Raw genomic sequence first — 23116 nt, 5'->3', positions numbered from 1 at the left:
AGGGTATTGCTCTTTGAGTATTCTTTAAATTAGAATGTCTATGATTAATTTCAGACGGGGGAAGCAAGTTTGAGAGACCTCTGGGTACAGGGTTGAGCATGTCGGTTTTTTAGGTTATGTCAAGGGGCTCTTCAATAGGAAAAAGGAGTAGGAATACAGAAGCAAAACAAAATCAGGACTCCAAGAGCTCAGCCACAAACCAAAGAATGGCTCTGCAGTGGCGTCTTCACATTTATTCTGGAAAGCCTCCTACTGCAAGGATGTATCTGTTACTAAAACTCGGAGAAAACAAAGCCCAATCTTTATCAGAGAAACGAAGTCCTGCTCTGGTCTTATGGAAGCTCTTTTGTTGTTGTTGTTGTTATTAATCCTCACCCAAGGCTGTTTTCCATTGATTTTTAGAGAGAGTGGAAGGGAGGGGAAGAGACAGACAGAGAGAGAAACATCACCTGACTGGAATTGAACCCGAGACACTTCAGTCTGCAGGCGCATGCTCTACTAGTATACACTGAGCCAAACTGGAGCCTTCAGCCCCGCGGGCAAAACCTCTACCAGAAGAGTCATTTCTTCATGGTATCTGTGCAGATGCTGATAGCAAAGTGTGGAGAGAGGAATGCAAAGTGGTAATTTTTTTTTTTTTTGTAGGAAAGCAAACAATAATTCATTGACCACAGCAAAAATAGACTTAGGGCAGTGAAACAAGGAAGGACATAGAAGAAGCAAGAGGAGAACCTAGGCTGGGCTGCTTGGCTCTCTGGGAAGTCGGAGACAAAGGGGCTTTGGTAAAAGGTTCAAAGGGTTAGCCCAGACAAGGTGCCTCTGCCCATTGTTTCCCTGGTTGCAAGTCTCATGGGGTCCCTTAGAGGTTAGGGGATACGTGCCCGTGGGGGAAATGGCAGAGGGAGGGAATGGAGCGGGCTTGCTCCCTGGAGGGAGAGTGCCCCAAAGTGGTAGAATTTAAGCATCCATTTCCTTTACAGGAACCAGCCTGAATATGTGCCCACCCTGCATAGTCTAACATAAAATGTTTGTCAAAAATCACCTGACTTGGGACTACAAAATAAAATCCACTCATATTCCCTAGCAAACCCAGCTTTTGTGTAAAAATGTAAATTCTCATATTTGTAGATCTACTTGTAGCGGATAAGACATTTAAGGGCAAGAAAGTCTCCCTTCTTTAAGTAGAAGCATAGAAATAGTGGTGCTAGTTGGAAATACTGGCATATCAGGAAGGAAATTCATCCATCACATGCCAGATCTTGAAATTCTTGGCTTTGGTTCCTGAAGCACAAAAATCATGGTCTGAATAGCTTTTCTTAAAATAAATTTGGCCTTCCTTCACATTCCTATAAAGAGACACTTCATTTATATCATTAGGTACTTTGGAATCTTAGGGGAAAATTTTCCCAAAGTAATAGAAAATTAGCAGTAATTTGTGGGATTTTACTTGGAAGGAAAATGCATTGAAAGAGATAAAGACAAAGCAAGAAATTCTCCGTAAGGGGTGACAGCTAAGCTGGTCCCTGAATTGACAGCCAGCAGACAGGTTTGGAATGGTAATGAACCCTTTGAAAATATCCTGCTGCTGTGAAATGCTCCTCATTCAATACTAGGACCAATTGTGTGTCTTGCACTCTTAGTCAAAATCTCTAACATTTTTTAAAAATATAAGAAAACAGTCCAACTGGCGTGGCTCAGTGGTTGAGCATTGACCTATGATCCAGGAGGTCACAGTTCTATTCTAGGTCAGGGCATATGCCCAGGTTACGGGCTCAATCCCCAGTGTGGGGCATGCAAGAGGCAGCCAATCAATTATTCTCTCTTATCACTGATGTTTCTATATCTCTCTCTTCCTCTCCCTTCCTCTCTGAAATCAATAAAAATATACATATTTTTAAAAATTAAAAAATAAGTAAATAATAAGAAGAATATAAGAAAACAAAAAGAATCACAAAGAAATACAAAAATGTACACAGCTTTTTACGTCCCTAAAGCAAAGGAATCAGAAAATTGCTGGTGCTCTTATTTTCAATGAGCACATCTTGAAATACCACACTCTGGGAGTGGCAATTTTATCTCAGATAGTTTTTTTCTTGTTGCTGTCAACGATTACTTTGGAACTCAGACTTATTGATATTACCAATATTACCACAAACTGTGTATTTATTGAAACTCGTTCTTTTATATTCCTTTTTTATGTTGAAAAATATCTCCATAGTCCTTCAAGACACTGCCACTAAGGGGAATTAAATTTTGTTTAAAGAAAAAGTGCACAATTTTTCCAATACTGTGGAAATGTTTAGGATGAACTAACAAAAAAAGCAAGAATTTGTAAATCCATTGGCAACTCTATATATTTTCTTCCCCTGGAATATCTTTGGTTATTCTCCATTGATTGGGAAGTCACTCTCATTATTTTTTATTTCCATCATTTTTTCTATAAATACTATGTTTGAATTCAGAGGCAGGCCCTTCCCTTTGCTCTAACTGATGAATGGGACATCAAGTAGTACACGGTATGGTCACTATAATACTTAAAGGGGACACACCAATACAAAGGCATAAGGTAGCACTTTTATTATAGATTCATAGTATTACTGGGAAGTGTTAAAAGCTGCTTTCCCTGGAAAACTCTAAGTATTCTTTACACATCCCTCAGATAAAAATTATAAAGTTGGAGGTACGGTAAACAGTGACAAGAATAACATTTTAAGTGCTCTCCAGTTTTATGATTCTACACGTGTTTTTTTCTAACATATACTTATAAAAATAAAAAAGAAATCCAAAGGACTGTCTTATTTCACACCCACATTTCCTCAAACCCCATAGTCTTCAAACTCCTCTTCCACACCATTTTCTTTTATATTCTACAGGTAGGAGCCTATCCAATATGAAGTTAATAAGTTGTCTTATCCCAGGACTATCTTAAGACATTACAAACACTCAAGATATCCCTGAACAGGACTCTGGGTGGTACTAAGAGGTCCTGATATGATATTTTAGAAAACAAACACAAGCAAAATTTTTATGATGTATTCAACTGTACTGCCCAAAGGTATGAAGGTCAATTCTCTTTAATATTCCCATTTCCCAGCACTTCAAAAATCTATTTCTTAAAGATATAACATTATTTATGTTATTATTCCTCTATTCAAAAATTTACTATCATATATGTAAAGGAGATTCTATTTAGGGGCCGTTTCTCAGATTTGCCATAGAATTCACACAAGTATAAGTCCTGTTTGTGTTTAAAATTAGTATAATACTGATTTGTTTATTAAGTTGACCTTTACCTTCCTATCAGGGAGTATAAAACTTTCATCAGACTCACAATTAACTACCAAAATCAATACCATATGCTTTTAGCCCAGCCGGTGTGGCTCAGTGGTTGATCATCAACCTAGGAACCAGGAGGTCATGGTTCAATTCTTGGCCCAGGTTGCAGGCTCGATCCCCAGTATAGGGCATGGCAGGAAGCAGTGATTAATGATTCTCTCTCATCATTGATGTTTCTATCTCTCTCTCCCTCTCCCTTCCTCTCTGAAGTCAATAAAAATGTATTAAAAAAAACAACAACCATATGCTTTTGCTTATGACTTTTTTTTTGTTGTAAGGGAAACTTATGGCAGACTTCTCCAAATAATTAGAAATTCTTTTAGGAACTTTTAAAAGAAATTGAAGACATAGAAAGATATTATTTCATAAGGAGCTATTATATACCTGTACATGAATAGTCATCAATCCTGATGTATCCGGTTTTACAGATGCACATGAAGGAGCCCGGGGTGTTGACACACATGGTATTCTCGCGGCAGTAATGGCGCCCTTCAGCACATTCATCAATGTCTGTGAAGAAAAGGCAGAGGCAAGAAGTCAATAGTGGCCAATATTCTAGAGTTTCTTATAATTTTCTTTGGCAGGGAGTAACAATAGTTACTAGTTGAAAAGCATTTTTAAAAAGTATTTAAGTGCTGGCCAGTTTGGCTCAGTGGATAGAGCATTGGCCTGAGGACTGAAGGGTCCTGGGTTCGACACCCATCAAGGACACATCCCAGGTTGCAGGTTCAGTCCCCAGTAGGGGGCGTGCAAGAGGCAGCCTATCAATGATTCTCTGGCATCATTGATGTTTCTCTCTCTCTCTTCCTCTCCCTTCCTCTCTGAAATCCATAAAAATATGTTAAAAGTTTTTTTTAAAGGTATTCAAAACATCTTTAATAGGAATGATTGGTGTTCAAATGACAGAAACTATAAAAGTTTTTCCAACAGCTCTTTCTGGGGTTTCAAAGATGTCTATATATTTCAACTTGCAGCATTCTAACTATAATTGGAAATTTCCAGTGCATTCATCTACCTGTGTGAGATTAACAGAATCAGAAAGTACAGATTGGGCTGCCTTACAGTCTTGGAAGTTTCTATTACTGAGCCTATCATATATTATTTTTTTGATTCACTGGCTGTTCTGTACACTTGGTGAGACCCTGCAAGAGGTGAATAAAATATTCAATATACACTAGGACTTCAATAACTTCACTTAGAGATATGAAACCAATAACATGTAGCTTATTAGAGATACAAGTAGAGATACAGCTATCCCAGTAAATGTCAGAACAGAGATGAAATTATAATGTAGAGAACTGATATAAATGAGAAACTGTAAAATAAGGTATCATAGTGAAGAACTTCTATAGTAATTCATACACCAAGTTTTGAGTATAAAGACTTACAAATGTTAAGCCATAATAGGCACTAGTGCTAATTGGGAAGAATGTGAATTTTGACCATAAAACTGTCCCCATTTTATAGCATCTCTCTGCATGGAACATAAAGTATTTTACAAATATTTTATCATTATGTAAAACTCTTAATTAAGGGCCTTAATGTGTTGACCAGGCAAGATTCTTCTCCTCCAGAAGTCTGCTTTCTCAAATCCTTGTGGCGAATTCATAAAGTAGTGTTGTCCTCATTTGTACTATTAAGAGAAATGGATCAATTACAGGACATAGCCAGGTGAGCCACACAGGGATCGGGCCTAAACCGGCAGTCGGACATCCCCCTCGCAATTTGGGACTGCTGGCTCCTAACTGCTCACCAGCTTGCCTGCCTGATCGCCCCCCAATGCCCCCTGCTGGCCTGGTCGCCCCCCAACTGCCCTCCTGCCAGCCTGGTCACCCCCTAACTGCCCCCTGCTGGTCTGGTTGCCCCCTAACTGTCCAGAAGAAAGTCGGACATCCGGAAGATGTCCGGTCACCTGGTCTAATTAGCATATTACCCTTTTATTGGTATAGATGACCTCCTTCTCCTTTTCCCTCTCAGTGTTCTGGCCACACTGAGCTTCTGATTATTCCTTGAATGAGCCATGTTCTTGCATAATTATGTGCCTTGGCTTATGCTTTCTCTCTACTCCTTCTCAGCCTACTACAACCCAGTGGCTCTGTCCACCAGTGCATGCATCTGTCAGAAATTCATTTACATGTCTCTCTATGAAAACTTTCCTAATGAAGTAAAATGCTCCCTAGGCAGTGTTCCCTTGGAAGTTTATAAATGTTTACATTTTAGATCCATCCATTGTACCTTTTTTAATTTTTGTGAGCCTCTTCTCCCCAATAAACCTTGTATTCCTTGAGGGCAGGGATCATCTGTTTATGTTTGTTAACTCTGGCTGCACGTTATTTTATCTAGGATGCTTTTTAGAAACAATGGTTCTTGGCCAACTCCCAACCCCCCACTCCATAAAAATTCTGATTTAATTATCTTGGTGAAACATGGGCAATTTTTTTTTAATCTTCTCCATGATGAGTCTAATGCAGGAGTCAGCAAAATTTTTTAGTAAAGTCAGATGCTAGCTATTTTAGGCTTTAGGAATAATAGAATCTCTGTTGCAACTTATTAACTCTGTTGTTGTAGCATGAAAGCAACCATAGACAATATGTATATAATGTTCTAATAAAATGTTATTTATAAAAACATATGGGAAATAAAACTTGGCCTGCAGACCACAATTAGATTAGCCTTGGACTAATGCATAACCGTGTTAAGAAACACTGAGAATTTAATTCATTTTTGTATCCACAATACCTTGTAAGGTGTCTAGGACATTATGGTGTCAATAAATATTACAGGATGAATGAACAAATGCTTCAAGGCTAGCTTAAGGAAGACCTAAGAATGGCTCTCAGATTTTCTGACTTATAGGATAATATTCTTTTCATGATAACATGCTACTTCTCAATGTTTGCACTGGTCTGCAAGGAAAATAACACATTCAATTACAGTCTGAAAATTAAACTACAAGCAACCTGGGGGAATATGATTAAAAACTCATTTGCTTCCAGGGTCTTAAGTTCATAATAGGAATGATGGGATTATTGATGTGTCCAGCTTGATCGATAGACTTTAACCCCACTCCTCTGAGAGGGTGCTGTGGAGAAGTGGAAGCTACTGAGAGCCATGGCAGGAGTCCTCTGGGCTTATGCTTGGGAGCTGGAAGGATGGCCGTGAAGAGGTTCACATGCACAAAGGCATGAAGAATTCACCTTTGGGGACAAAACAAGCAAGAATAATGAACATGACTCAGTGAAGACATCGTGGTTCTCAGAGGGAAGAATTACTGAATACACGGTGGAATCTGCTCAGAAGAATGGTTCCTGTGAGAGGCCACAGACCCTAGGGGAATGAAGGAAGTAGCTTCAGTGCCCAGAGCAGGGCTAAGTCCCAGAGGAGGGAGCTTTAATTATTTAAGGCAATGCACCTCTCTTTAGACCAAGTATGTCAAACTTGCAGCCCGCGGGCCACATGTGGCCCACAATGAATATTGGCCCAGCCAATATAACGGTATATAAGAAATGTTTTAATAAACATTTTGTAACTTAATTTTTACAATATCCTGTCATACATAATTGTTAATAACTAACTACAACATTTGCTAATGACTGATTACTATAATCGTGTTGCATTCATTTCCCTTACGCGCCTTACACGCAGGCGCACCATTTCTCTCCACTAATACTAGCAGCGAATGTTTTAGCAGCCGATTTCCACGTCATTAGTCTTGGACTGACTTGTTTGCTGTGTGCAACAGGAATTATTTCGCTTTTGGAGAACAAGAAAAATAGGTTTATTGATTTGTGCAGTTATTTGGTGTCTGGTAAGTTAATGTTCAAAAAAATATTAATTTTTATTAAAATGTTCTATTACTTTATGTTAACGGTTACTCATTGATTTCATCCCTTTGTATTCAGTATGTCTCTATCAAAATAAACCTATGTTTCTATGAAAATTGAAGCTTTTGTTTTTTGCGGCCCACGTAAACTTAAACCTTGTTTATTTGGCCTGTGTTAGCCTTTGAGTTTGACATGCTTGCTTTAGGCCCCTGGTCGGCAAACTGTGGCTCACGAGCCACATGCGGCTCTTTGGCCCCTTGAGTGTGGCTCTTCCACAAAATACCATGGCCTGGGCGAGTCTATTTTGAAGAAGTGGCGTTAGAAGAAGTTTAAATTTAAAAAGTTTGGCTCTCAAAAGAAATTTCAATCGTTGTACTGTTGATATTTGGCTCTGTTGACTAAAGAGTTTGCCGACCACTGCTCTAGGCAGTCTCCTAAGGAAGGACACCTAGCCCAGCAGGAGTAGCTACCAAACGTGGAAAAACCAAGCTCATAACTATAGGTGGCGCATCCCACATCTCCTCCAAGAATACTACAGAAATGGGAACGTGGAGAGTACTAAATCCTATAGGAGGAGATGGGGAAAGACACAGTGACTTAGGCTTATTTCTATTAAATGTAACCCTAGTTACAGCCACACGCTATGGGAGAAGTTGGTTCATAGGAATAATTTGTTAAATGATAACACTCTTAACTGTTGTTTGTTGTTGGGAGACACTTCTCTACCAATTTCCTTTAGTAAATGTTTTCCTTTCAAGCTACCATACGGTCAAAGAAAATGAAAAGTTGGATCATAAACAAAAACAAGGGACCTAGTTAATGTGAAGCCTTTTAGGAACTTGAAGGATCTGGATCACATGGAAATATTGGATCCATGATCAAAAGATATGAAATGTCACACCTATTTCTTAAAGCACTATTGTGAGGGGAAAAGAAGTAAAATACCAAAACATGTCATCTCAACACTGTACACCTAATCACCAATGGCCTTTTTAAATGTCTCATGCCCAATCTTCAGAAAAAGAACTCCCAAAGAGCCACATTGACATACCACAACTGCAAAGCTACATAAATGTCATTTCCATTGACATAGGCAGATACTCACAGGCACAAAAATGGCAAGATTAAAAAGGAATCTGATGTAAAATCACATTCAAACTTAGTCCAGGGTATATTTTAGTTCCGAATCCCAATTCAAAAACTTAGTCAAATTTTTCAGTTCAATTCAATTCTCTACACTTTATTGAATGTCTTCTCTGTCCAAGTCTTTCATGGACTTTGAGTCATATTGATGACCCTAAGAGTTAGAACTACAACATAGGTGGATAGTATGGGGAATTGAGTGTACGTCCATATAACTTTCTCTTAAGCAGAGAGAACTGCACCAAGTTGGAAAGGGCTGCCACAGAAGATATCTTTCTGCCAAATATTCAAACATGAACTGGATGTGCTATAGAGATAGCAGCAAAGGATGCTTTCACTGGACCATGTGGCTTTCACCATCCGTTCAAAATTTAGTACAAAGAGAGTTAAAGCACAGACCCTGTCTTGAAAGGGTTTACAGTCCAGGAAACAGTAATATCATCATCATTGTCATCATCATCATCATCATCATCATCATCATCATCATCATCTAGGTAGGTGTATTTGACATTTTCAGCCTGCATTTTAGAGAGCAATATCTCTAGAGATTTATGGTTCCTTGAAAACAGAGTTTGGCATAGTCAAATAAGGCTCAGGACTGTTATATTACTGTACTCCCCCCATACCCCTCCTTAAATTCACAATGAACATGAGCCAATACAGGCTCTGGAATATCTAGTTTTTTTTAAAAAAGTTCATTCATTTATTTAACAAGTATATAATGGACCTGCACCATGCCCATGTTCTACATTAGGCAACAGACAAATTCTAGCTGGAGAAATAACACTTAAATGACAACGTTATAAAGTGGTACATACTTTATAACAGGAACATATACAATGTGCATTAAATGGGCAGCAACCAACTTTTTTCAATCACAGTGCATGTTTGTTCTGAGCACCTATTAATGTAGAGCACATTTGGGAATTTATATTTGGTGATATAAATCATTTTATAATTTTTCCTTTCCCCAACCTGAGAAGCTGATAACAAAATTAAGAAGCCAGAATGTAATTACATAAATAACAACATGAGGTGGTTTATGTTAAGTGAGACAAAGAAAAGAAAGAAAAGAAGAGAAGAGAAGAGAAGAGAAGAGAAGAGAAGAGAAGAGAAGAGAAGAGAAGAGAAGAGAAGAGAAGAGAAGAGAAGAGAAGAAAGCATGCACTACAAGGAGTGGTATCCAGAGGAAGGTTGGTGACTAGGGCATAGACACTTGGCGGGAGTAGCAGGTGGATTTTGAAGTAGGCTTAAAGCAACAGACTTGCACAAAATTGGAGGTGCTGTCACAGAAGAGAATTTCCTGTCAAAGTGAGATGCTCAAAGATGAGTGGGAGTACTGTAGAGACTCAAGTCTAGTGTAGCTGGCACAAGCAGGAACATATAAAATGCTGAGAAACTGAATATTCCGTCTGATTGGAGTTTGCGCAGAAAGAAGAAATGGAAATACAGTTATGGGATAAGGGATACAATGTGTGTACACATAATTATCCAACAAATATGAGGAAGGTGTATTACTTGCTCTGATATAAAGACATTAAAGCATTTAGAAGGAAGGGAGTGGGGAAATGGCACAGAATAATAAACCACCCAAGAGTTGGTAAGACGATGCAATCGTGGAGTTGATAAGAGAGGTACAATCAAGGAGAGAAGAATGTTCATGAATGAATAAAAGTCTGAGTCTTAAGTGGTAACTAAATTTAAGCCCTAGTTCTCCGTATTACTTATCAATGTCTGAAAATATCCAAAGTCACCTATTAAATTATTTGTAAATATGTCTATTATCTGTAATAATAAAAGCATAATATGTTAATTAGACCGGATGTCCTTTTGGACGAAGCCGGGGCTGCGAGGGAAGCCTGGGTCCCGGTGCCAGAGGGAAGCCGGTGCCCGCAGCCAGAGGAAATTTCGTGCATCAGGCCTCTAGTCTATTTATATTGAAATATAAGATTCAGGAGGGTCTGTTCTAGAATGATGGCTGGCCCTCACAAAGTATCTGCTGAATTAATCTTTTCATGGCTTTTCATCTAGAATGAAAAAAAAGATAAGTATCCTTATTCATATTAGTCTGATCTGGAGCTCAACTTGGCAGTACAACTTTCTTCCCAGTACATAGTTACTCAGACATGGGCTTTTTGTGGGAACGGTGAACATAAGCCATGGTGATGAAATAGTCTTGTATAGTAGAAACACTGCAGTGGGAATAAAGAAACTTAGGTCCCAGTCCTTGGTTCTATTGTAAACCTGACAGGCACTTCACCTGTCTGGACATTAACCCCATTATCTATAACAGCAAAGACTACACATTCCCGTCATTACCAGTCCTCATACTTCACAGTTCTAACAGTGAGAACATGATCCATATGGTTGCAGTAGGGAATCCGATTCTCCAGAAATCTGTAGGATGCACAGTCATACTCCACCAAACTTAAAAAGCAGAAGTAAACAGTATCTCTTCTACCTGAACAACTTCTCTTGCCTCAGGATAATTCAAGCTGATCTACTTTAGAACAGAAATTTATAAATTCCCTTTTATCCTATCTGAAAGCTGAGGCCAATTTGTAATTACTGCGAATCACCAATTTTTAGATCTGAAAGGAACTTTAGAAATCATCTAACCGAACCCCAGTCATTTACGATGGACTAAACGGAGGCAGAGATGTCAGAGACAAACTAACGAGAGAGGAGGGATCCAATCATGACACTTTTTTGTGAGTCACGTTAAAAACTTTGGACTGCATCCTGATGTGAAACAGGAAAACTTTTAAGAAAGGAATAATTGAATTAGATCTGTGTTTTTTGAATATCCTCTTAGAGCAAAAGTAAAACAATTAATGATTGGAAATCATAATGAGAAAGACCCCAGGTCCCAAGTTAATGTTCCTTTTGGCCTATAGACTGGTCTCCACACTAGCCGTGGAGGCAGCGGGCACACATGCTCCCTCTCTTCTGTGTTTCTGCCATACAGCCTAGCTCCCCCATAATGCCTTTTTACTGATGCCATTAGAAAAAAGCACGCTGTATTTCAAAGGTACAGCATTTATCTCATTTTGCCCTGTAAAAAAAATTGTATTAATATCTTGAGGAACACTAATGCGTTCTTGCTCAGCCAATAAAATCATGCAGCTCGACTGCAAGAATTCTACATACTGAAGATCTAATACCAATCAGTATGGGCTATTGCTAAGTCTTGGCTGTGAAAAACTGGCATGGCAAAGTTGGCAAAGAGATCAATAGAAAAAGGCTAAGTTCTGAGAAATGAAATTTTGGAAAAAAAATTGAGACTAACATTTGGAAAGATAAGAGTATTTTTTTAAAATAAAAAATTAGCAAGTGTAAAAAAGCTGCTCAGTGAAAAATTGGTAAAGAATAAATTAAAATGTCATTTACAAATATGCTAACATTTAAAGGAATTGCCAGTAACCATGTTTTTGTCATTGACATTAATAAGTTTGTTTACCAAATATTAATTTTTATGCATTAAATACTATATCTATCATGTTACTAAAATATATGATTTTTGACATTTCAAAAAATAACCATACAGCCGAAACCGGTTTGGCTCAATGGATAGAGCGTCAGCCTGCGGACTGAAAGGTCCCAGGTTCGATTCCGGTCAAGGGCATGTACCTTGGTTGCGGGCACATCCCCAGTGGGGGGTGTGCAGGAGGCAGCTGATCGATGTTTCTCTCTCATCGATGTTTCTAACTCTCTATCCCTCTCCCTTCCTCTCTGTAAAAAATCAATAAAATATATTTAAAAAAAAATAATAACCATACATTTATTTCATTTATTTTTAAAAATTCACTCATTGTAAATTGTATGGTACATTCTTCAAGAAGAGTTAAAGCTATATCAGTTTTTTTAGTACTATTAATAGAATATATTATTCCTACCTTTGAAATTCCTGAATTTAGATATATATATGGAACCCTAGCCAGTTTTGCTCAGTGGATAGAGCATCAGCCTATGGACTGAAGGGTCCCAGGTTCAATTTCGGTCAAGGGCACTTCCCCAGGTTGCAGGCTGGATCCCCAGTAGGGGACGTGCAGGAGACAGCCAATCAATGATTCTCTCTCATCATTGATGTTTCTATTTCTCTCTCTCTCCCTCTCCCTTCCTCTCTGAAATCAATAAAAATATATGTAAAAATAAAATAAAATATATATGGAAACATGCAGAAGAAAAATCTGAGACAAGGTTGAGAGTGGATCATAAAATAATAACTTTGGGAACAGATGAGATAATTTGAAAAATGAAGAAATAGAGGAAACAAAGCATGAGTAGTTTATCCATGTAAGTAATATCCATTGAATTCTTACTATGTCCAATATATTTACTTTTACACCAATGGCATAGCCTTGAATAAAACAGCTGTAGCATCTGTCCTTGTATAGCTTATGGTCTTTCTGACAAAAGAGACAAATAATACTTTTAAGAATGTTTTGGGAGCCCAGCCGGCATGGCTCAGTGGTTGAGCATCGACCTATATGAACCAAGAGGTCACAGTTCAATTCCCAGTCAATGCATATACCCAGGTTGCAGGCTTGATCCCCAGTGGAGAATGTGCAGGAGGCAGCCAATCAATGATTCTCTCTCATCATTGAGGTTTCTGTCTCTCTCTTGCTCTCTCTTTCTCTCTGAAATCAATAAAAATATATTTTAACAATAAAATATAAAAATGTTACGGGGGGTTGATAAGAATAGTGCTATCTCGGGGAGGGAGAGGTGAGCGCTTCAAATCTAGTCTTATGGCAGGGTAAAAATTTCAGGAGGACATGACATCTAAGCAGAGGACTAGGGAGAAGTAGAATTAGCCAGGTGAGATGGGAACGAAAAGAGTATTTCAAACAAGGGACTACGTGCAAATGCTAGAAAATGAGAGAATTTATCTATTCAAAGAATAGCAAAACAATCCATGTGGCTAATGAAGTAAGCAGGAGCTATTCTGTGTGGTGATCTTACATAGTATGTACAAGAGTTTGACATTATCTTATGATCAACAGAAATCTATTAAAGTTTTTTTAAAATCAATTTTAATACATCATATGTGCACAGAGTATAGAATTTTACAGATACTATAGAATGCACAATAAAAATAAGTCTGACTCTTAGCCACTCAGTTCTCCCGCTCCCAATCCCTGAGACAACCACTGTTACCAATTTCCTGTGCAATCTTCCAGAGATATTGTATATCCATAGATGCACATGCATGGGGTGGGGTGGGTGACCGGGGGTGCTTCACCTCTGAAGAATGTTAAGTAGTCAAATGAGGTGACATGAGTTTGCTAAGCAAGACCCGGATTAGAAAAGAGCAAAACTGGAAGCTAGGAGGAAGCTCACTTAATAATTTGGATTCCTATATCTGTGGACAGTATATTGTAGTTAAATATACAGTGTGGCAGATTCGAAATATATACGTATGGGGTCTACAATTGATTGCACTTTCAGATTGACTGGATACCTACGGATGAGACACGGAAGCTCCCAATGATAACATCCTCCTTTCTTAACAACTGGGTGGATCTCTAATGTGGGAAACTGGAGGAATGTATGTGGGTGACAGAGAAGTATGGTTTTAGATGTGTTGAATTTGAGGTGCTTACAGCAGTTATGGGCCTGGAGTTCGGGAGAGAGAATAGGACTGGAGGTCAAAATTTGGGAGTCTTAAGCAACGAGAATACAACTAAAACCATGGTCTTACATAACATCACTCAGAGAGAAGGTGCAGAATGAGAAGGAAAAACTTAAGATGGAGCCCTGTGGAACTTCAGCATTTAAGGGGCAACTAAAGAAAGGAGACTGAGAAAGACGGCTCAGGCAGGTAGCAGCAAAATTAGAAGAATGTTGAAAGCAGACAAATGTCAAAATAGTGGTCAACTCTCACCTTTTCAATAAACCTTTTATATTTGGGGAAATCCTCATCTCTCCAAGAAAAAAGTCAGAACTGAAATTTTCAGTGTACTTGGCAGCTAGGACATAGGCCTGGAACCTAGGCTTGCAATCAGGAGCACTCAGGCCAGTTCAGAAGAGAACTCATGACTAAACAAGGCTGTGAGATCTTCTAGCAGGTGCGATGGAGAAAGCAGTCAGCACTGAGGGCGGTAGCAGTGGCCTAGCTTCTGGAATCCAGGCCTGGGCATCATCAGTGAAAAGTATGCATTGTTTGTGTGACTTGTGTTGTCAACACTAAGAGGCCAGGGTAACGGGATTTGTACCCAGGTGTGATAGCTGTTGCCTTGCTTGAATATCATCTAAACTGTCCTCCCATATATATTGTGAGCCGCCTAACATCCCTCAATATATTCCTTTTTTTGTTTAAATTGCAAGAGTGAATTCTGTTGTTTGCAACTCTGATCCCTGATCAATACAATGTAGTACCATGAAGAGAAGATAAATAAGTGTTTGAATGAGGGAGTGATCAATAGAATTAATTGCTGCCTAGAGGTCAAGATACAGATGAAAGATGTCTGATTTAACAATATAGTTAAAAGTTATCTGTGACCTTGGTGAGAGTAGATTGGAGGGGATATGAAATGAAAAATCTAGACTGAAGTGGGTTAAAGAGAGCATATAGCTTGAAGACATGGAGACACTGAAAATAGATCACACCTTTAAAAAATGTGGCTATAAAGGGGAAGAGGAGCAATAACACAAAAGCTAGAAGGAGATGTGAGATTTAGGGAAAAACTTGATCATATTTAAATGCTGGCTGGATGGCGCTGGCTGGCCTGGCTTAGTTGGTTGGAGTGTCATCCCATACACCAAAAGGTCATGGGTTTGACTCCCAGTCAGGGCACATACCCAGGTTTCGGGTTCCATTCCCAGTCAGGTGCATGCAGGAGGCAACCGATCGATGTTTCACTCTCATATCGATGTTTTTCTCTCTCTTGCTCTCCCTTCCTCACTCTCTAAATATCGATTTTTAAAAAGCATATCTTTGGCTGAGGATTAAAAAAATAATTAAATGCTGATGGGAGGGAGTGAATAGAAAGATGTTGAGAGGATAATAGGTGGAAAGTTTCCTATGAAGACAGGAAGAAATGGGATTTAGTACTCAGATGGACCCATTACTCCTAGGAGGAGTGGTATCTATTCCACTGACACTAGGGAGAGGGAAGGAAGGGTGAGTGCGAAGCATGTGGGTTTATGTAATGGGAGCAGGAGGATGAGGACATTATTGTTCCTGTTTTATGTTTTGTTGGTAAAGAAGGTATCTTCTGAGAATAGAAGAATGGGTAGAACCAAAGATTTACAGGAAATGGTGACTGAAAAAATTATTGTAGGAAATAAGAGGAAACTGAGCTGGGGTGAATACCAAAATACTTAAGCAGAGTACAGCCCCCAGCTAAGGTTGCTAACCATGAACAGATCTATCACTTGACATTTCCATAGAACTTTGATTCTTATAGTGAATGTTCATATATATGACGTGTTAATTCTCACAATAACCCTATGACCTGCAGAAAACAGAGTTACTCCTTCTCACAGCCAAGGAACCTGTTCAAAGTTGAGAAGTTTCACAAATGGTTGCTGTAAGCTTGTGATTGGCAAACCTAGAGTAGAACCACTCCATATAACCCATTGTCCCTCCACAATCTGGTCCCTATCTTTGCAGTTTAATCTAAGAACACTCCTGGATATAAGCCTGTTGTTGCAGAAAAATTCCAAAACATGTCTTGCTCTTTATCTTCTCTGCCAATCCAAATTGTATTCTCTCAAGACCCAGAAGAAGTCCCAATTCCTCCACAATATCTCCCTAACCTCCAGGGCCATGGGGATTCCATCTGTCTCTACTTCTGCACTTTTTGTCAGTGCTTATTCATGGCTAGTTAGTAGGCTGTTTTGGCTGAATCCAACTTGCTTGAAATTAAGGAACAGACAGGCTCATTTGAAAGATTGCCTTGTCGCATTGAATTTGAAAATTCATCAAATTGAATAGCCTTCTTTCCAAGAAGGCAGATTAGTATTTTCAAATATTAAAAACTAATTTAATAAATATATATATTTACTTTGCCAAAAAAATGGGTTTTCTCATTACAATATCCAAATTGCTGCCTATTGAGAGTTATTAGATTAGTCTAAACATTACTTCAGTGTTTGCATGAAAGATATGGAGCTACTCCAGTTTCCAATGGCTTGTTTAGACATAAATCACTGATTAAGGTGCACTGCCACATTTGCCAATGTTAATCAATCTTTAATGTGGATTAGGAAGTATGACCTCACAACTCAGTATAAACAAACACATGTTCTACAATTTCAATTCCATTTCTTCCCCATCACATTCTTATTTAAGGATATGAACACTTTGTAAAAATATATTTGGGAGCACATTCTTCATATTAAAGAAAAAATTACTTGAGGGAATTTTAAAATGGAATAAAAGGGAAAAACAAAAATATTCTTATGTATAATTAAAATCCAAATAATTGGATCTATTTTTATATCATACCAATGCATAAGAGATGTAATTTAGAACCATAATGTGCTTGCCTCTTAACCAAAGTTTCATGTTCATTAAATGTATCACCAACTTCCTAAGGTCCAAATGCATGAGTTCTTTTTTGCTCAAGAATAGTCATTTGCCTAAATAAGCCAAGTCCTTCCCTATCACGTAACTCAAATCTCTCACTCCTCTCTGTCACATTCATTTAGTTTGTCCCACAATCCCCAGGGGAATAAGTTTTCCCCTAAAAACTTATTCTTGTTTCTATTCATAATATTAATAATAAAACTAACATTTTCTCCAATGTCTGATGCTTTGGCCATACCATTTCATTTTCCTTCACAGCATCACTTGTGCCAACAGGTCCCAAACATCATCTCAGGACCACTGAATCAACATTGGAATTGTTTTATTTGTGCAAACCTGATATAGTTCTGGCTATCTTGTTTTCCTCCCATTAATCATGCTCCAACTTCCACTGCCTATCTCCAAGTCCTTTATTCAGATGTCCTTAATGCACATGATAACCTTATTTTATATTGAAGTTGGTTCTTCTTTTTGGAAGCTAATGAATACATAAAGGGAAGGAGAGAATTGTAAAAGGAATGCTAATAGTTGTGCTTCATTTCAAGCCCAGCATTTGTTAAATTGACTTCAACACTTTTAACAAATGTAACTAGGACGTATGACTTGAAATCTTGGAAGGCAAGACAAGAGCTGGTATTTATAATTTAATCTTTAAGATATACTTGACCTTAAACTTAATGGAGTTACAAAAGTACTTTTTCCATCAATTAAATTATTAAAAATTTTAATCATATGATGCCTCTTTTCACTTCAAATTAATTCTTTTCCAGGGAGAGAAATAATTTTCATTTATCTAATGAAAAAATGATAATGAACTGCTGCTTCACCTAAGACACCTGCAATTAATTTAAAACGAATTGTTTAATTCTAAGCAGACATTTTCTCCCTGATAATAATAAACAGGGACATGCATATGTAATTATCAAGTATTTTAATCTGTTATGCATTTACAGAAAAATAACATAAATCCCATAGTTACATTTAAAATCTTATCACATAATTTGCAAGTGAGGAAAAATAATACCTACTGTATATCGAAAAACTGGTTAGAATATTATTCAAACCAGAAAGGAATTAGGCATGAAGTGATTTGGTTCTGGAAATAAACCATGGTAACTTAGTTACTGAAATAGCTGGAGGTCTTATTATAATTGGCTTAAAATAGAAAATAATATTATTATATGGACTCTAAGTGTATTGTTACCTAAAGTTTTCAATATACTAATGGTGTAATATCTTAGTTCTAAAAATAAATGCATGTTGCACTAATTGACTGATATATTGGTAGTAATAAATATATCTAAGAAACACAAGTTTAATCACAAATGTTTACCAATGGTTTATTTTTCTGGAAGGCATTTTCACATACTTAATCTCATTTATCTTCCACTCTCCATCACATCATGAGACATTCTCCCCATTTAATAAGTGAGGAGACTGAGGCTCAGAGAGACTGATTTGCACAAATTCCCAGTTAGTAAAATAGCAGAGGTAAGAATAAAATTCAAATCTTTTGTGTAATGTTCTTTCCATAACATCAGAACTTCCCCCACTTGTCAAAAATGGAAAGATTTTTATTTGATCGATTAAATAATTTACATTAACCTGTCTATTAAATTCCAAAATTTCTTCTGACGTGTATTTTAAAAAATAATGGCAGGTGGTTGCACAAATAAATCTACAAAGTATCTACCCAGGTACCAGAATGACTCTTTGTGCACGGGGAATATATACAAACAAAATAAGTATTTGTTCTGATTTGCTTTTCAGCATTGAAACAATTGACTAGCAATGGGTGGTAATTATAAATACTTGTTTAACTCTGGCAGGCAGTGTTTCCATCATATCATACGACAAAGAAATGCAAAGGCAAGCAATTTGGTGAGCATGGTAGGACAAAGAAAATTCAAGATCATGCCAGAAAGTCAATAATGCTACAGGCTATGGACACAAATGTCCTTGGCTGCCGATGAATCTGAGGCCTCCCTTCAACATCTCCCCAGATACTACTGAGTGAACCCTGGGTGTTTCTCCAGGCTCGGGAATATGTCAACACACACCATCACTGCCTACTACCCTGCCCCTGGGCATCCCCTGAGCCTTCTCCATGTTCTCTGAGTCTCTGCTAAAAGCTAGTACATAGCTCCGTGTCCCTCTTTTTGTCCCTTTCAGAGAAGCTCCCATCCCCAAAGCTACAAAACTGAGACGCCACCATGCAGCATTATCTTCAGTCTTCCCAGCACGTCCAGAGCTACTCAAAAATAGAAGAAAAAAAAGTCCTTCCTAATTTTCTTTTGTTCTTTGGGACCCATGCCCTATGGTAGCCTTGTTTCTATCTATATCTACAAAAGGCTAAGCGACCATCGGACCAACTGACCGACTGGCTGATAGGCATGACGCGCACTGACCACAGGGGGCAGACGCTCAATGCAGGAGTTGCAGAGTGACAGCAACTTTGCAGAGTGCCCTCTGAAAGTCCAGGACCCCTCGGGGTATTTCGGAGAGCTGGTTTCGGCCCAATCCCCACAGGCCAGGCTGAGGGTCCCCACCTGCCTAAGTACCTCTCCAGATGCCCTTTGAGCTAAGGTGCCGCTCCAGGTGCAGCCGGCCAGGGAAGGACTTCGGGAGGTTGGCTCCAGGGCGGGTCTGGCCCCTCTCACCCAGTCCCGCCCCGCCAGCCACCTTCTAATGAATTTCCTTTCAATGTGTACGAATCTGTGCACCGGGCCACTAGGCCTAAATATAAGAGTTTATCCTCTTCCTCATCATCACATCATGTCTCTCCCACCACTCAGTATGAAAACCAGCCCAAAGGCCCAAGCAGCCCTTACAGGCCTGTACACAAACTTCTCTTCATTCCTGGCATGAAACCCAAATCCCTAAAGATAATCAAATAATATAAACAGACTTTGGGGGTAGGTATCATGCTCACATATAGCCATGTTTTTATTTTTTTAATCAGGTGATGTTTATTTTTTTAACTTTTAAAAAAATCTTTATTGTTGTAAGTATTAAATATGTCCCCCTTTTCCCCCACTGACCTCTTCTAGCCCACCCCCCGCCCCCCACCCCAGGTCTTCACCACCCTATTGTCTGTGTCCATGGGTTATGCATATATGCCATATAACCATGTTTTTATTCTTTAGTTAGCTTAAACCAATGTTTCTCAACTAAAAACAATTTTGCCCTCCAGGAGAAAATTTGACAATGTCTGAAGACATTTTCGTTATCACAACTGGGGGAGGGGGGTGGACACAGGTGTGTTACTGGCACCTGGTGGGCAGAGGCCAGGGAGGCTAAACATCCTGAAATGCACAGGGCAGCATGAATTCTCCAGCTGAAACTGTGAATAGGGCCAAGGCTGGGAAACCCTAGTTTAAACCAACACCACTGGGATACACAGGATTATATGACCAAAGAGGCTCAACAATTCACCTTCTAGACAGGAGCACATTAACTAAAAGCTAAAAAAAGAAAACAGTTTTTGAAAATTCATCCTTAGAAGGATGTCAATATAAAATTAGAAGAATCTTTTTTTAAATTTAATGTACGTAATCACTTGTGTAGCTTGTAAAAATGCAGATTTTTGAGACCCAATCCTGACTGCCTTAAGGAAAATTAAGGTTGCACCCAGGAATATGCATTTTCAGCAGGTTCCTTGGGTGATGTTGATGCAGCTTGAATCACACTCTAAGAAACCAGATTGAGGACACCACACTGTATCCTGACAAAAATAAACTGAGACTGTGAACACTGAAATTCCTCTCCACGTGAGCATATGGCTGAGAAACCCTGGATAGCTACCAAATCATTAAGATGATAAATTAATAAATGCTAGGCCTTATCCCAGGGCTCTTCACATTTTCTGATGTGTAAGAATCACCTGGAGATCTTGTTAACATTCGGATTCGGATTCGGTAGGTCTGAGATAAAGCTTGAGATCCTGTGTTTCTGAACAGCTCTCAGGTGTGATGACCTATATATATTGCTGGTTCTTCGACCAGCACGCTGAGTACTAAGGTCCTAAAAGACAACTCCAAAAAGAGTATAAGGACCAGGACTAGTTATTTTAACAAAGCACAAAAACATCAATCACAATTCCCATTTCCCTCTGTGTCTAGAAAATGGGCATTGACTTTAAATGTCACCTTCAGTAGAAAGTCAGCTCTATGAAAGCAAGTGCTTAATTGGTTTTGCTCATGGCTGTGTGACCAGCACCCACTCAAGGCCTAGCTTATAGTATATACTCAACAAATACTGTGAATAAATGAATGCTGAACAAAGATTCTCTATGTGAAGTCTAATGATAGAAGCCAATCATAAATCAAAATTCCAAGAAGAGCCTATGGATCCATCTAAGAGAAAAAAAAAGTGCTTGTTCTTAACCCTATTTAATACACAGATGTATCATTAATTGATGACTGATTTATGATTTCTTCCCTATTCATCATCTGAAGTGATCATAAACTCCCATAGACTTCTATGAATATTTTCTAGAGGAGTGCATTCTTTGGGGTGGGGAGGAGAAATCAGCTGATCATGAAAGTCACACAACTATGATGTTTTGTTTTAAAAGAATAGTATATGGGTAGCCTTGATTTCTTCAACTTCCTTTGCATGAGAACCTCTTTCTTTCTTTTTTAAATTGATTTCAGAGAAGAAGGGAGAGAGATAGAAATATTGATGAGAGAGAATCATTGATTGGCTGCCTCCTGCACACCCCACACTGGGGATGGAGCCCACAACCCAGGCATGTGCCCTGACCGGAAATCAAACCGCAACCTCGTGGTTCATAGGTTGACACTCAACACTGAGCCATGCCAGCCAGGTCTATGTCTCTTCCTTAACTTGTAACTATGATAGTGATTTCATATGTCAACTTGACGAGGCCATGGGGTAGCAAAGCCTTTGGTCAGACCTCAGTCTGGGTGTGTCTATGAGGGTGCCTCTGGATGAGATTAACAATGAAGTTGGTAGGCTGAGTAAAGCAGACTGCCCTCCCTAAAGTGGGTGAGTCCCATCCAATCAGTCCAAAACCTGAATAGAACAAAAGGTCTGAGTAAGAGGGAAACTGCCTGATCAGCTGGGACATTGGTTTTGCCCTGTCCTTGGGCTGGTACTTATACCATTGGCTCTCCTGATTCTCAGGTCTTTGGACTTTGCTGATGTTATATCACTGGCTCTCCTGGGAATCCTGCTGACTGTAGATCATGGGACTTCTCAGCCTCCACAGTCACATAAACCCAGTTCTATCTATCTATCTATCTATCTATCTATCTATCTATCTATCTACCTATCTATCTATCTATCATCTATCTACTTCCATTTCTATATCTCCATCTATCTATATACAGTAGTCCCCCTTATCTGTGGATGATATGTTCCAAGACCCCCAGTGAATAAATTCCTGAAATCACAGACAGTACCTATACACATATACCTGTGATAAAGTTTAACTTATAAATTAGGCAATTCACAGATAAATTATTTGTTCTTAGCAACCTCAGTATACAATTTTTTTTTCTTTCCTTATTAGGTTAAGAGCTTTCACCTTTCACTTTAAAGTAAGCACTTTACAGCTTCTCTTTGACATATCTGAATTGCCAGCATCTTATACTTGCACTTTGGGGTCATTATTAAGTAAAATAATGGTTACTTGAACACAAGCACTGCAACACCATGACAGTAGATATGGAACCCAGACAACTACTGCCTGGTAAATGACTAAATGGGCAGGTGCTGGACAGAGGGATGACTCTTGTCCAGGGCAGGACACCTAGGGATTTCATCACACTACTCAGAATGGGGCTCGATTTAAAACGTATAAATGGTTTCTTTCTGGAATTTCCCATTTAGTATTTTCCAACCATGGTTGATTGTGGGTAACAAACCATGAAAAACGAAACTGCAGAAAAGGGGAAAGTGCTATATGTCTTTTGGCTCTGTTTTTCTGGAGAACCCTCGTTAATACGGCAACCGTGGACTCTTTAAATTTAAGACACTCTACCATAACACACCACCTAGAGTGCATCATTAACCATAGTTTTGAAAGCTACAGTGTCTGCTAGAATTCCCTAATTAATCCCACAGGGCTCTGTCCTCTGGTTATTTATCCCTACTCTCTTAAACATGGCTCCCATGAGCTTGGGAGGGGAGGAAGAGGGGGGACTTGTGTGCTGAGTTTAGAATAAAAAAAAAAAATGAACTCATTCCACATCTTTCTCTCATATCTCTTGGAGCAACTCTGTGAGGCTATTACTCATCTTACTCTTGAAGA

General features: G+C 38.7%; 1 protein-coding gene across 7 annotated transcripts in view; it reads right to left on the bottom strand.

The window, feature by feature from the left end:
- The window catches only part of NELL2 (neural EGFL like 2), a 331262-nt gene that overhangs the window by 142755 nt on the left and 165391 nt on the right, over window positions 1-23116 (bottom strand). For all 7 annotated transcript variants that reach the window (XM_080662290.1, XM_080662294.1, XM_080662296.1 and 4 more), the window contains one exon: window positions 3721-3846. In XM_080662290.1, the coding sequence (XP_080518416.1) occupies window positions 3721-3846 (126 nt within the window). The remainder of the gene's footprint in view (window positions 1-3720; window positions 3847-23116) is intronic.

Source organism: Plecotus auritus (assembly GCF_963455305.1).
Source record: "Plecotus auritus genome assembly, chromosome: 3".
NCBI lineage: Eukaryota > Metazoa > Chordata > Mammalia > Chiroptera > Vespertilionidae > Plecotus > Plecotus auritus.
Note: the sequence above shows the minus strand (reverse complement) of the source record. Positions and strands in the feature narration are given on the sequence as shown.